This window comes from Chiloscyllium punctatum, chromosome 27 (genome assembly GCF_047496795.1).
Source record: "Chiloscyllium punctatum isolate Juve2018m chromosome 27, sChiPun1.3, whole genome shotgun sequence".
Lineage (NCBI taxonomy): Eukaryota > Metazoa > Chordata > Chondrichthyes > Orectolobiformes > Hemiscylliidae > Chiloscyllium > Chiloscyllium punctatum.
The window spans coordinates 22,946,430-22,959,834 of record NC_092765.1 but is presented as its reverse complement, the minus strand read 5'-3'; the positions used below and the strand labels follow the sequence as shown (position 1 = coordinate 22,959,834).

At 38.2% G+C, this 13,405-nt stretch overlaps 1 protein-coding gene across 1 annotated transcript in view; it reads left to right on the top strand.

Moving 5' to 3' along the window:
- LOC140453539 (serine incorporator 1-like) overlaps positions 1 to 13,194 on the top strand; it is a 38,505-nt gene extending 25,311 nt beyond the window's left edge. Inside the window, exons 5-10 of the mRNA XM_072548307.1 lie at positions 124 to 261; positions 2,559 to 2,728; positions 7,672 to 7,762; positions 7,937 to 8,087; positions 9,649 to 9,861; positions 10,603 to 13,194. Of these exons, the coding sequence (XP_072404408.1) occupies positions 124 to 261; positions 2,559 to 2,728; positions 7,672 to 7,762; positions 7,937 to 8,087; positions 9,649 to 9,861; positions 10,603 to 10,741 (902 nt within the window). The 3' untranslated portion in view covers positions 10,742 to 13,194. The remainder of the gene's footprint in view (positions 1 to 123; positions 262 to 2,558; positions 2,729 to 7,671; positions 7,763 to 7,936; positions 8,088 to 9,648; positions 9,862 to 10,602) is intronic.
- Positions 13,195 to 13,405: the final 211 nt, after the last annotated feature.

The following is a 13,405-nucleotide window of genomic DNA, read 5'->3' as shown; positions in this document are numbered from 1 at the left end:
GATCATCTTGGTACTGACTGAGAATTGAAGCTCGGCTTTCATTTGTATATCTCAATGCAGCAACATATTATTCTGTTAAGTTGGTGTTCTTAACTAGCTAATTCATATTTTACTTTTTCTCAGTATGGTTCTACTTTGGTGTAGTTGGAGCTTTCTGCTTCATTCTCATCCAGCTAATACTTCTCATCGATTTTGCTCACTCTTGGAGCCAGCTCTGGGTTGAGAACATGGAGGAGGGAAATTCCAAATGCTGGTATGCTGGTATGTAAAAATGTTTGCCAATCTTACCCTTTAGTGTTTCCATTAACAAAGTGCTTCGAAAGATGTCTTCGCACAACATTCATGGACTATTGAGAGGAGAGGGAGACAAATCTCCACAAAATCCACTTCCACTCCTGGCATTACCTTGTTTAGTACATGCTGGCCCATCAAGTTAGAGAGACTGCTTTTTTTTTATTTCTCTCTGTTTCAGGGACTTTGTGTCTTCGTTTGATCCAAAAGCTGATACCTAGAAATATATCATGGGCTCTGCTCTTGTTGATAACATTCTTGATTAGAGACCAGTTCATTATAATATTTTGACACTTTAAGGCATCAATGGATGTTTAGTAAGTCAAACTGACTATGATATGTCTGCTGGGGAGTGCACTGGAAATAAGCCCAAGTATCCCTGGAGCCATCAGAAAAGTTTAAGATTTATATAAGTATGGCAAATAACCCAATCTACCTGTACCCCAGCACAACATACACAAACAAAACAAATAGACACGCAAGGGTGTTGTGGGCCAAGAGAGAGACTAGGAGGGCTATTCACTGGTCTCTTTTCATTGGGTTTACTAAGATGATCATTTTGGCTGATTGGGACAGGCTACTCCTCGGCATTTCTTCTCAAGGTACTTTCACTTGCTTGCAGGATGCGCAAGGTGATTGATTTGCACTTGTAACATCTCTGACTTATTGGCAAAGAGCCACAGCTTAAAGCAACTGATGAGAGAAAACAAACTGGGATTATTTTTTTCCGGCTTCTTTTACTGCAGAGAAAGGACAGTTCATTCCTGTTGGAGGTCTAATAGCTTCAGCATAATGTTCACATCCACAAGCTGTTTCGTTACCTGAGAGTCAATCACATAGCTGTTGGTAGGCAGAAGGCCTTTGCCATTGATGGCTGGTCACCATTCCACAAATCCATCAGCTAATTGTTGCCAGCGGAGTCTCATTTTGTATGCAGCCATGTGTCCCCACTTCTGTAGTAACCTGTCCCATTGCTTGATCAAACATCAGTCTAAATATCATTTTAAAATGGTATCAGACAGTGAGAAAGGAGTTATTTTTCGTTGCTTCTCTTGAAGATTTTCACATTTTAATTAGCTATATCATAAAATTTGAGAGTATATTATGTGTTCCCTTCTAGTGCCACTGTAGAAACAATATTGAAGCTTAATGACAACAGAATATTGCATGCATTTTCCACTTGGATTAGAAGGGTTAGAATCCCAATTGTGTGGAAACTGGCCCTTCGGCCCAACAGTCCATACTGATCCTCTGAAGAGTATCTCACCCAAACCCATTCCCCTACATTTAGCCCTGACTTATGCACCCAACCTACATGTCCCTGAAAACTACAGGCAATTTAACATGACCAATTCACCTGACCTGCACATCTTTGGACATGGGAGGAAACCGGAGCACCCGGAGGAAACCCATGAAACATGGGGAGAATGTGCAAACTCCACATAGACAGTTCCCTGAGGTCTGGTTCATCATTTACTTCAAATGCTTTTGTTAAATTGAAAATACACCCTGTATCAAAATATTTGTAATTGTATGCATTTTTGTTGTTATGCTTATGGTTCATGTCTTTGTTTGTGAAACTGATTGCTGTCTATTTCACAGGTATGTTTACTTTTCATTTTAATGTATGTGTAGAATATGGAGGTTTATCTGGCTTAATTAATATGCATGCTCAAAATCTGTGATCTTAAGTGTAGTAACAAACCTCCAACCATCAAAACTTTGTCCTGGGGTTCTGACACATTCCTGGCTATCTCCCACAACAGATAGGTCATCCAAACTCTGCTGCTTATGTCTTACCTAAGATCAAGTAGAAATCCCTCATGAACAATGCACACTGACCTATTGGAGTTTCAACACCGAGCAATTTATTGCTTTTAAAATTTTCAGCCTTGTTTTCAAATCCTCCATGAGCTTTCCCCCCTCTATCTTCAACTCCAAGATCTCTCTGCTATAAGCATGTTACTAATTATAAATGTTGCACTGTCAGTTGTCATGCCAACAGTTGCCTAGGCCCCAAGCTCTGGAATTTCTGCCCTATATTTTTCTGTCTCCTTGTCTCCTTTGAGGCACTCCTTAAAAACTGCCTCTTTGTCCAAAGTTTTCATCACCTGACCATGTCGATCTTTATGTGGTTCAGTATCATGCTTTGCATCTTTCATCATAATGAAATGTTCCATGTAGGTATAAATTATTGATTAACATAGCTTGAAAACCAATGTGCCCGTTTTCTCACAATCTTCCATCTTCCATCTTCTCTTTTACAGCCTTATTTACCTGTACGGCTTTAAACTATCTCCTCTCAATCGCTGCAGTTATAGTGTTGTACATTTTTTACACAAAACCTGATGACTGTACGGCAAATAAGGTGTTCATCAGTCTGAACCTCATCTTCTGTGTTATTATTTCTGTTGTGTCCGTCCTGCCAAAGATTCAGGTAAGAATATGACGAAAGAGTTTGTGGTTTGCATTGTTGGTACAGAACTAAATGCCCACGTGCATATCAAAAATTCACCAGCTGTTTCACAGTTCTTTTTATGAGGAGGCAGTAGTGTTTGAGGAGATGGGTTTGTATCCCACCGTGGCATACGGTGAAATTCAAATCCAGTAAGAATCTAGAATTAAAAACTCACCTTGTGACAACTGTGCAACTAATATAAAAACCTATCTGGTTCACTAATGCCATCAGTGAAGGAACACTGTTGTCCTTACCTGGTCTGATCTCCACGTGACTCCAGATGCACAACAATGTGTCAGCTCTTGAATGCCCTCTGGACACCTGGGGATAGACAATAAATGCGGCCTAATCAGCAACACCCACATCCCATGAATGATTTTTAAAGAAAGGTGTGATTTAATGATTCCACACAGTGGGGCATTCTGGATTTTCAAAAATATTTGTAGAGTACCTTGAAAACAAGTTTGATTTTTGTTTTGTTATGACAGAAAACAAGGCTTAACTAGATACCCCATTTGCGTGAATGCATTGCTTGACCAGGAGAGTCTGACCTATGTTGAATTTACTGATTTGAGCTGCTGCTAAGACCAGCTTGTGTCGGCTATTTAGATATCATGTTGTCTTCATTGTTCAAGGAAATCATTGCTGATCTGATAATCCTCAACTACACCTTTTCCCTACAACCCTTGATTGCCTTGCTGATTTAAAAATCTGTCTGTCACGACTTTGGATATATCTAAACCAGCCTCGACAGCCCTCAGCCGTAAAGAATTTTACAGATTCACAACCCGCTGAGGAAGGAACTCCTCCTTATCTCTGTCTTAAATATGCAACCCCTTATTCTGAGATTATGCTGTCTGGTCCCAGACTGCCCACAATGGGAAACAACCATTCCACATTGACCCTATCAAATCTTCTAAGAATGTTTCAGTAAGGTCGCCTCTCATTCTTCTATTTTTCCATGAGTACAGGCTCAACTTCTCTTCCAAATTATTCTTCCATATTTGGTATTAGCTTAGTGAGCCTTCTCCGGACTGCCTCCAATGCCAGTGTATCTTTCCTTTGATTAAAGCGCCCAAAATTGTTCACAATATTCCAGTTGTGGTCTGACAAGTACCTTATGAAGCTTTAGCAAACCTTCCTACTTTCATACTGAATTCCCTTTGAAATAAAGGCCAACGTTCCTTTTGCCTTGCCCATCATCTGCTGAACTTGGCTGCTCGCTGAGGACTCCCAAATCCCTCTGTTCTGTCGCTTTCTGCAGTCTTTCTCCAAATCAGTATGTTAGGACACTGGGTAAACCCGTCTGCTAATTTAAGCCAATAATATAGAAAAGATTGACCCCGTGCTGTAATCTGTTAAATTTCAAGAGGCGAAGAACTATCCCAAAAGTCACTATGTCAAGTAAAAATTAACAACTTTATTTTTTTTAAGTCTAACAGAGATTAATTAACTAACAATTATTTAACTAAACAGTTCCTTTCTCTCAACCTATCTTTTACCTTCTCTACAATACTGGTTTGATTAAAAATCCCGATTACGATTTATGAAGAAAAGCATGTTTCAAAACCTGGCAGCGTAGCTGAGTGTCCTCTATAGATTTTCCTCTGTCACCTTTTATTCTTAGGGATTCTGCTTCACAGGTCTTTGATCGATAAAGGTACCTTTAAGAGAGCAGTTCTGCTGGGAGTCTGTATTGTTCTGTTTTTGTTTGTGCTCTTTGCCGCTCTGGGGTAGCTGTTCAAAACTTCTGATATTTATACTCCAAGCATCAATTGTTTCATTGGTTTTAATATTGTCAAAATACTAAATTCAAACTTGATTGAAATTTGGGATATAATTTAAATTGGCCAAGTTTGGATTTGTTTTTGTATCCAGGCAACACAGCTCTTAGCTATTTGAGCAAATATTACATTGTTGCCTTGTTCAGAACACTGTGGTAGCCAGACATTTTAGCTCCTTTATAGATACAGTACACCTACAACTTCATAACAAATAATTTCAGCTCTTCTATTCTTCCTGTCAAAGTGCATAACCTCAAATTTTCCCATGTTATATTTTATCTAAGTTTTTGACCCAATTGCTTAACCTACCTATATTCCTCCTACAGACGATCATTCTCTCCAGTTTGTGTTTCCATTTACTCTTATATCATCTGCAAACCTGACTATTGTACATTCTCTTTCTTCGTCCAAATTATTGATGCACACTGTAAATAATTGTGGCCCCAATACTGATCACTGTGTCACTCCCCTTGTTACAGGTTGCCATCTTGAATGTACACTTATTCCAACTCTGCCTTTATTAGTTAACCAGTCCTCTTTCCATGCTAATATAATCACCATAGATTACTTAAAAGGCAAGAGCAGAATTTGTGGTACTTTATCAAATGCCTTTGAACATCCAAATACATTGCATCCACTGCTTCCCTTTTGTCTATTCTGCTTGTTACCACTGCAAAGAATACTGACTGTACTGGATTGTATTACGAATTTCTAAACGTTTTGCTCCAACTAGCCTTTACAACCCTGGGCTATGTAGGGGAAATCAGCCATGATGTATATTCTTTTTCAGGCCAAAGTGAGAAATGTTTTATCTCAGTAGTATTGAATCTTTGGAACTCTCTCTTACTAGAATATTTTAAGGTTGCTGGATACATTCTTAACTGTTTAGGGAGTCAAAAGGTATCAGGGGTAGTTAGGGACATAGAGTTGAGGTTAGAATCACATCAATATACGTTGATTGAGGCACTAAATGGACTATGCTTGCAGTTAATTTTAATTTGGTTTATTATTGTCACATACTGAGATACTGTGAAAAGTATTGTTTTGTGTGCTAACCAGACAAAGCATGCCTTATGTATGTACATCAGGGTAATAGAACAGGATACAGGATATAGCACTACTGCTACACAGAAGATCAACTCTAATATGTGAGAGGTTCATTCAAAGTCTGATAACAGCAGAGGAAAAAGCTCTCCTTGAACCTGTTGGCAAGTTTCTGAACATTTGTATCATCTGCACGATGGAAGAGAGTATAACTGGGATGGGAGGGGTCTTTGATTCTTGGTTGCTTTTCCGCAGCAGTGGGAAATGTACTTGGAGTCAGTGGGAGGAAGGCTGGTTTTCATGATTGGGCAAAGCAGTTGTCATACCAACTTGTAATGCATCGAGATAGATGCTTTCTGTGGTACATCTATCAAAGTTTGGCAGTCATTGTGGACGTGCTGAATTTCATAGCCTCCTGAAGAAGTAAAGATGTTGGTGTCCTTTCTTGATTGTAACACCAATGTGGATGGACCAGGATAGATCATTGGTGAAATTTACTCCTAGGAGTTTGAAGCTCTCCTCCATCACCATCTTGGCATCATTGATACAGATAGGGACATTTGTTTCACTCTGCTTCCTGAAGTCGATGACCAGCTCCTTCATTTTGTTGACGTTGAGGGAGAGATTGTTGTCTTCATACCATGCCACTATGCTGCCTCTTAGTGGATACAAGTGTAGCTGAGGCTGTCGGGGCAGTTGACATTGCTCATCTTCAACAGAAGATCAGAGAAACATAGAATACATTGAGCTCATTGGGGAGAGATGCATCGATGCATTGTTGTCAGCAATTCTACTCCACTTTTGCTTTGTAGCCTGTTATACCGTGTAAGCCTTGCTAGAGTCAACATTGTTTGTGTGCTTAGTCTGGTATTGTCTCTTGGCGTCCTTGATGGCTTGCAAAGATTGTTCCTAGATTTCCTGTGTCTCTCAGGGTCACTCAAACATTCATTTTCTTAATGCTTATATAAAAATAGTTTGAAAGTGTTGAGGCAGCTGGGATCCTTGGTACAATTTCAAGTTCACGGAAGTGACCTATTTCATAGACATTTGAGTTTCAGAGCTGAAGGTTCATTCAAGATCAGCTTGAATTGACAAGAGATCTACTAAGTGTACATTGGAAAAGGAGGGAGATAACCCTGTAGTGCAAAGATAATGATTCATTTTTGAAACTTCTAAGCTATTAATCTCTGGAATTACAAGTTAGAGTTAAGTAAATGGGTTGCAGTAATGCTATAACTGGGTAATGTGAAACTTTGTTTCCCATTTCAAACTCTGATACAGGCTTTGGAATGAATTGTAATTGGCGCAATCCATTTGGATTAAAACTGAACTTTGCAAATTCAACTTAATTCTTAGTGACCATGTGATTGATGCAGGAAACTGTTTTAATTTGATGCAGCCAAGCATTAATCTGTCAATAAAATACTGAATAAAAACTGAAAGAACTGTGGATGCTGTAAATCAGAAACAAAAACAGAAATTGCTGAAAAAGCTCAGCAGGTCTGGTAACATCTGTGCAGAGAAATCAGAGTTGTTGAAAACCCAATCCCTCTGTTTGTGTATTTTAAGTGCTGTATGATCTATAAAGTGTGTCACACCATCAACTGTGAGCAAATTCTACACAATTCCATAAAACGCCTTTATAAAAATGAGTACTCTATTGTTCAAATATTGTTAATATTGTTTTTGAAAGAATTTTAGTAACCAGCGAATGTCTATTTTCTATTTTAACTGCAGCATAACCTTAATTTAATTTCAGTTAATGTTATAGCATCATAGAATGATGCAGCACAGAAGAAAAATTGTTCTGTTAATAAAACTCTTAAATGACTTAATTGAAAGGGCAGATAGTGAAACTTGTAAGCTATGAAAGTAGGGTGGTAGAAAAGAAGAATTAGATTCCAGTATCCATTCAGTGGGCTGGACGTCGTTCTTCTTTGCCTTAATGCTTCTATAACTCGAACTGAACAAATATCTAGCTTTTTTCATTTTAGCCATCATTACTCAGTAGTTACCTCAGTAGAAATGATAATCTGTGTAAATTGGGAGCTTGTTTAGTCATTGAATTGTTTGCTTCTCAATTCAATTCTACAGGAAGCTCAGCCTCATTCAGGATTGCTGCAAGCCTCTGTCATCACTCTCTATACTCTGTATGTGACCTGGTCTGCCATGACAAATGAGCCAGGTAATATTGCTGTTTGGTATTAGTTTCTGTCATATGTAGTGCTTTCTGAGAGCTTGGCAATTAAATGTTTAAAGCTTGTGTCACAAAAACATTTGACTATTTTGTTCAGTGTTCTCTGCGTGCTTGTGAACTTGGTGGTGTGGATTTTAAAATATCTTCCTTCATTCTATGCAGAAAGAAAATGTAACCCCAGCCTACTGAGCATTGTCCAGCAAACCATGAGCAACTCGACTGTTGCTCCGCCACCTCATTCGTTAGTCCAGTGGTGGGATGCCCAGAGCATTGTCGGATTGGTTATCTTTCTTCTTTGTGTGCTTTATGCAAGGTCAGTACTTTCATGCCTTCTGTTTTGCAATTCCTTGGAAAGATTCCAAATAATTCTCTCCATAAAATATTTTTTTTGAAGAAAAAGCATGAGCAGATGTGAGGTAATGTAGAATCATAGAATCCCTACAATGTGTAAACAGGCCATTTGGCCCATCAAGTCTACACCAACTCTCTGAAGAGTGTCCCATAATTCCATCCTACCCCTGTAACCCTGCATTTCCCATGGCTAATTCTCCTAGCCTGCACACCCCTGGACACCATGGGCAATTTAGCATGACTAATCCACTTAACCTGCACATCTTTGTTCTTTGGGAGGAAACCAGAGCACCTGGACTAAACTCATGTACTCACGGGCAGTGGTCCGAGGGTGGAAATTGAACCGAGACAGCAGTGCAAGCCACTGTGCTGACCTACATATGTATGAGTTAGGAATTTGATTCAAAACCTCAACTGACTGCAAGCTATTTATTGCTGAAATCTTGCTTTCCTGTTTTTGGCTCTTATTTAAATGGAATCCTGATGGTAGTGGGGATCAAGTGGGTCTCTGAGCAAAGACTTATCCCTGGGGTAGATGTCAGCTGGATGGGGAGGGGAGGAGTGGGAATAGTATTTGTAGCCTTCCCTGTTCTTTACTCATAATGGAGTTCTCAAACGGAAATTGTCACTCTTGATCTTAGTCTGGATTTTTCCCCATGAAATGCAAGTTTTTAATTTTTAATGTGTTTAATACCCTATTGATTAAGGGATCCTTCAACAATTTCCTGTGCACCATTCTCCTGGTCACTGATCAACCCAGACATCTCTGCTCATTTCAAAGAACCAGTAATTTGTTGTGCATTTTCCACTTGATTTCTAATGCATTTTCTTTTGGTATTGACGAGAATATAATGTTATAGACATTGAAACTGTTTCAAATTGGAGTAAAGGCCAAAAGACTATGTGGAATTTTTTTGGCCAGCCTTGTCTAGTCGTCATGTGTTCAACTTTAGTTTGCCAACAGAACATTTTGTGGCTACCTGTGGCAACTTCTGGACTGTTTTGATATTTCATTAGAAAGTGAGAGCAGTCAATTATACGTAAAGAACTCTGCTTCAGGACAGAAAAAGTTATGAGAGGGTATGAAAGGAATCAAGTTAAATTGTTTTTATTTACACTTTCACGGAATGGCATTTGTTGCCCATCTCTCATTACCCTTGAACTCAGGCCATTTCAGAGAGTAGTTATTATTGTGGGTTTGGATTCGCATGGGGACCAGGCTAAATGTCTCTTCCTGAAGGACCTTCGTGAACCAGCTGGAGTTTCATGAGCTACTGGTGAGAGTAGCTTTCAGTTCCAGATTTTGTTAACAGAATTTAGATTCCTCCAACTGCCATGTTTTGAACTAGTGTTCCCAGAGGATTAACCTGCACCTCTGCAATTCAAGTCCAGTGAAAATACCGTTACATCACTGCCTCCCCTCTCCATATTTTTGGTTGTGAACTTCAGCATTTTTTTCAAAGAAAAAGTGCCAGCAGCATACTGTTCTACACATAATGTTCTGTTCTTCCTGTTCCCTATAGCGTCAGATCATCAAGTAATGCACAAGTTAACAAGTTGATGATGACTGAGGGAAGTGAAAGCTCAGTGGGTGACTTCTCTGCTGCCCATGAAGGTGGATTTCATCGTGCAGTGGATAATGAGCAGGATGCTGTTACCTACAGTTACTCGTTCTTCCATTTCTGCCTGTTCCTGGCCTCTCTTTACATCATGATGACACTTACCAACTGGTACCGGTATGTTTTGCAGATACTGATTTGGTAGTGTAATGTAAAATGCAGCAAGGCATCCTTTACTGTGTTATATACTTAAAAGAAGTGAAACTAATGGCTTTGTTGTCAGAGATGGCTGAAGGAACAGGCCATTCAATATGGTTTGGATCCTTTAATTCCTCAAGACAAGATTCTAATCCCATCTCGATTGCTTTGTGCAGGCAAACAACTTAAGCAATTAAGGATTTACTCAGAAGCAAGAAAATAGCTAAAATTTGAAGGACCAATTAGTTAACAGATGATAGTGACTTGCTTATAATTAGTCTGGTACTCCTCTCACATTGGTACAGCAGTAATCCACACCAGAACATTCCACTTTCTATTATTTGTTAAAACTGAAATAATTGATCTTAAAATCTCTTATGAGGTGCATTTTAAAATGCTCTTTATTGCTTTTCAGTAACTCATTTTGGAAAGCATGTGTGTAGAGATATGTATCAGAAAAACACAGGGTTCAGAAACTCTCTTGCAGACCCTCAGGATTTGCTTCGGGTCATAGTTTTCACAGTTTCCTGCTTATTTGCTGTTTATCTGATGGGCCGATTGCCCTTTAAGTTATAAACCATGGTTCCTGACTCTTAACAATGGTTTGAGAGCTAGAACAAATGTCAGCCTAGCACATTGCTTTTCCTTGCTACTGATTGTTAACTGGCAGATTTATGATTTTTGCTTACTAATTGTTTTCCAATTGTACTGTCTTCCTAGTCCCAACTCTGATTACTCGGCTGTGCAGAGTGCCTGGGCAGCTGTCTGGGTGAAGATCTCTTCCAGCTGGGTTGGACTCCTGTTGTACCTGTGGACTCTGGTTGCTCCTCTCATACTGTCAAATCGTGACTTCAGCTAAGCTAATTGATGCTACTCAGCCACCTGCTATTTTATATATTTTCATTGGACTGAATTCTTCCACTACCTTGATTATAAACATGGAAACTTAAACAATACTTCATACTTGTGGCACAAAGTATGGTACCACACCATTTTGGAATTGTTCGTTTCCAATCAGGATGTCTTTTTATGTATTTACTAAATTTTTGTCACTGATTTTCCATATCTTTTTGAAATGCAACTTGTACAACTGTTACAGATAATGAAACCATTTTCTGCCTCTCCTGTCTGACAAAGTTGGTGTTTGATGCTGCCATTTTAAATATTTTAAGAAACCTTCCTCAGGTTGGTTAGCTTTACTGTGATCAAAAACTTTTTTTGATAAAACCTGAAGGGAAATCTTTTTATTTTGCTGTATCCATTGCCTCCTGTCTGTGGAGGTGCTGTAGTGCCACCACAAGTAGGAAGATACAGTAGTGTTACATATTCACATAGACAGATTCCATCATGTGCACATGACAATTTGAATGCAAATGTAAGGGCAGGTGGTATTACTTTGAGATAAGGGCTCAATGATGAACATGTAAACTTGTTGAAATATTCCTTGTCCTCTAACTTTGTTTACTTTGAAAATTGTACCTGGTGTATCCTTTCCATATACAGTGCATCAAGCTGACCTAATTTTTAAAAGGGCCTTAACCTGCTGTGGCCTGGCAAGAAATATAATCACAAAATATTTGCAAATATGTGCATCATGTCATTAATATTTTAGCTTAGTTTATCATTAGCATATTTTCAGTATTTAAGAAACTTGCGTGAGTTTTGGGTGATAAGGGAACTGTGACTTGAGGTTACAAAGATTTATGGCATATTGTTTAGACTTATTAACAAGGATTTAAAGTCGAAGTTTACAGGAACAAGAATGAAACAGTAATGCAAAATACTGAATCGCTTAGTGACATTTTTTAAAGAATTCATAGAAATAATGAATGGTACAGTGCATCAGAAGGGAGTTTTTTTGGAATTAAAAAGGCAAACTTGAAAGTTGTATTTTTAAAGCTTGCAGTGCATAAGAGATATTAAACAGTCACCAGACAATGTTGGCTTTTATTGAGTCTCCTCATGCCATTGTGAAAACTGCCAATGGAAGCACAAAGATGACCAGATTTAGTAAGGCTGGGACTGGGATGATTTACTTAAAAGATATGCAGGAGAATGATGTTTTATTCACCTTTGCTGTTATTTTTGTCCACATTGATCTTCAAAGAAAATAGGGAAAGATAAAGCTATCATATTTTAACTAATTCTGAAGTTGGAAGTGCTTTCCATAGAGTGATTACTTTATTTTGGGAGTGCTGGAAGGAAATTTTGATTGTGTTGTTTGTGTAGATGTTGCAGAAGAGTGTTCAAACGAAGCTGGTGCAATCTTCTGGCAGCAACAGAGAAGCTAGTTGCAATTTGATTTCAAATAAAGTACCCCAGAGGAAGGATTGTTTTCTTTTTTTAAAAATGTAAAGCATTCTAAAATGGAAAACTTCATTCGCAGGGATATAATCTGTGCTGGAACAATAATTATTGATGTAGTGATTTAGCAATTCACTGTGACATGATGCAGCATGTTTAGACCAGACAAGATTTGCAGCACTCACTATTGCTTTTGAATGCTTATCAAAAGTACTAATTCAAAATTAGGAATGATATCTGCCACTTATAAACCTCACTTGTAAACAAGTGGAAGGTAAATGAGTTTTTTTATACATTGTGATCTTGAAATTTTATATTAAATGTTGTACCCACCTAGCTGTTATGAGTGGTTGCTGAAAATTGCCTTGATTTTTGAAAAACCAAGTATAGGAAATGATTTACTGCCTGGAAAATTAAATAGCTTTTTGAAGCATCAAAATATGCCTTACCAATTGTGCCTAATTTAGAAGATATTGTGCTTGATGAATTTCATTTGTTAATGAAGGCAAATCACTTTGTCCTTTCAGATCTTTATTTTCTCTACCTTCCCCACATTGACAATTTATGCAAACAAGATCAGGTACCAAATCTTGCCAGCATAGAAATCCATGCTGTAATTGTGCACATTGGTCACAAGGTGTCGCACCACTTCAGTCACTTGCCTGAGTGGTCGTGTAATTTCCTTTTCTAATGAAACTAACAAATTCTCCAGGGAAGGAAGGACTTTGCTGCATTTGATTGTGCTTTTCTCCAAAGTGTTTTGCTGCAATGTATTACTGCTGACTGGGAAAGGAGACTCCTTGAAACAGTTAGAAGAAAAAAATATTTTAATGTTTTTGTATCTTTCTTCAGAACAAGATCAATGATTGGGAAAATTGAAACATATGTATTTAATCTTGTAGTTATTATTAGTCACTCCTGAGCAGATTGCTGTATTTGTAAAATATGCGCCATTTATAAATCTAATGTAGGGTGTATCAATAAAGACCTCTTTTCATCAAATTTGAATTTTGTTTCCAAGTTCAATGATGTCTGCAATGAAACATAGAATTCTAAACTAGCAATAAAAAGGAAAACACAAAATCCCTTTTACATTGGTCTGTCACTTTCCGAATCAGAAAGGAGTCCCTATATAAGCTAATATTAGTAGTTATGATTTTGTCACATGAGACTAGTCATATATCCTCCTCTTTTCAGATGATGAGTTAACTTGTCAATA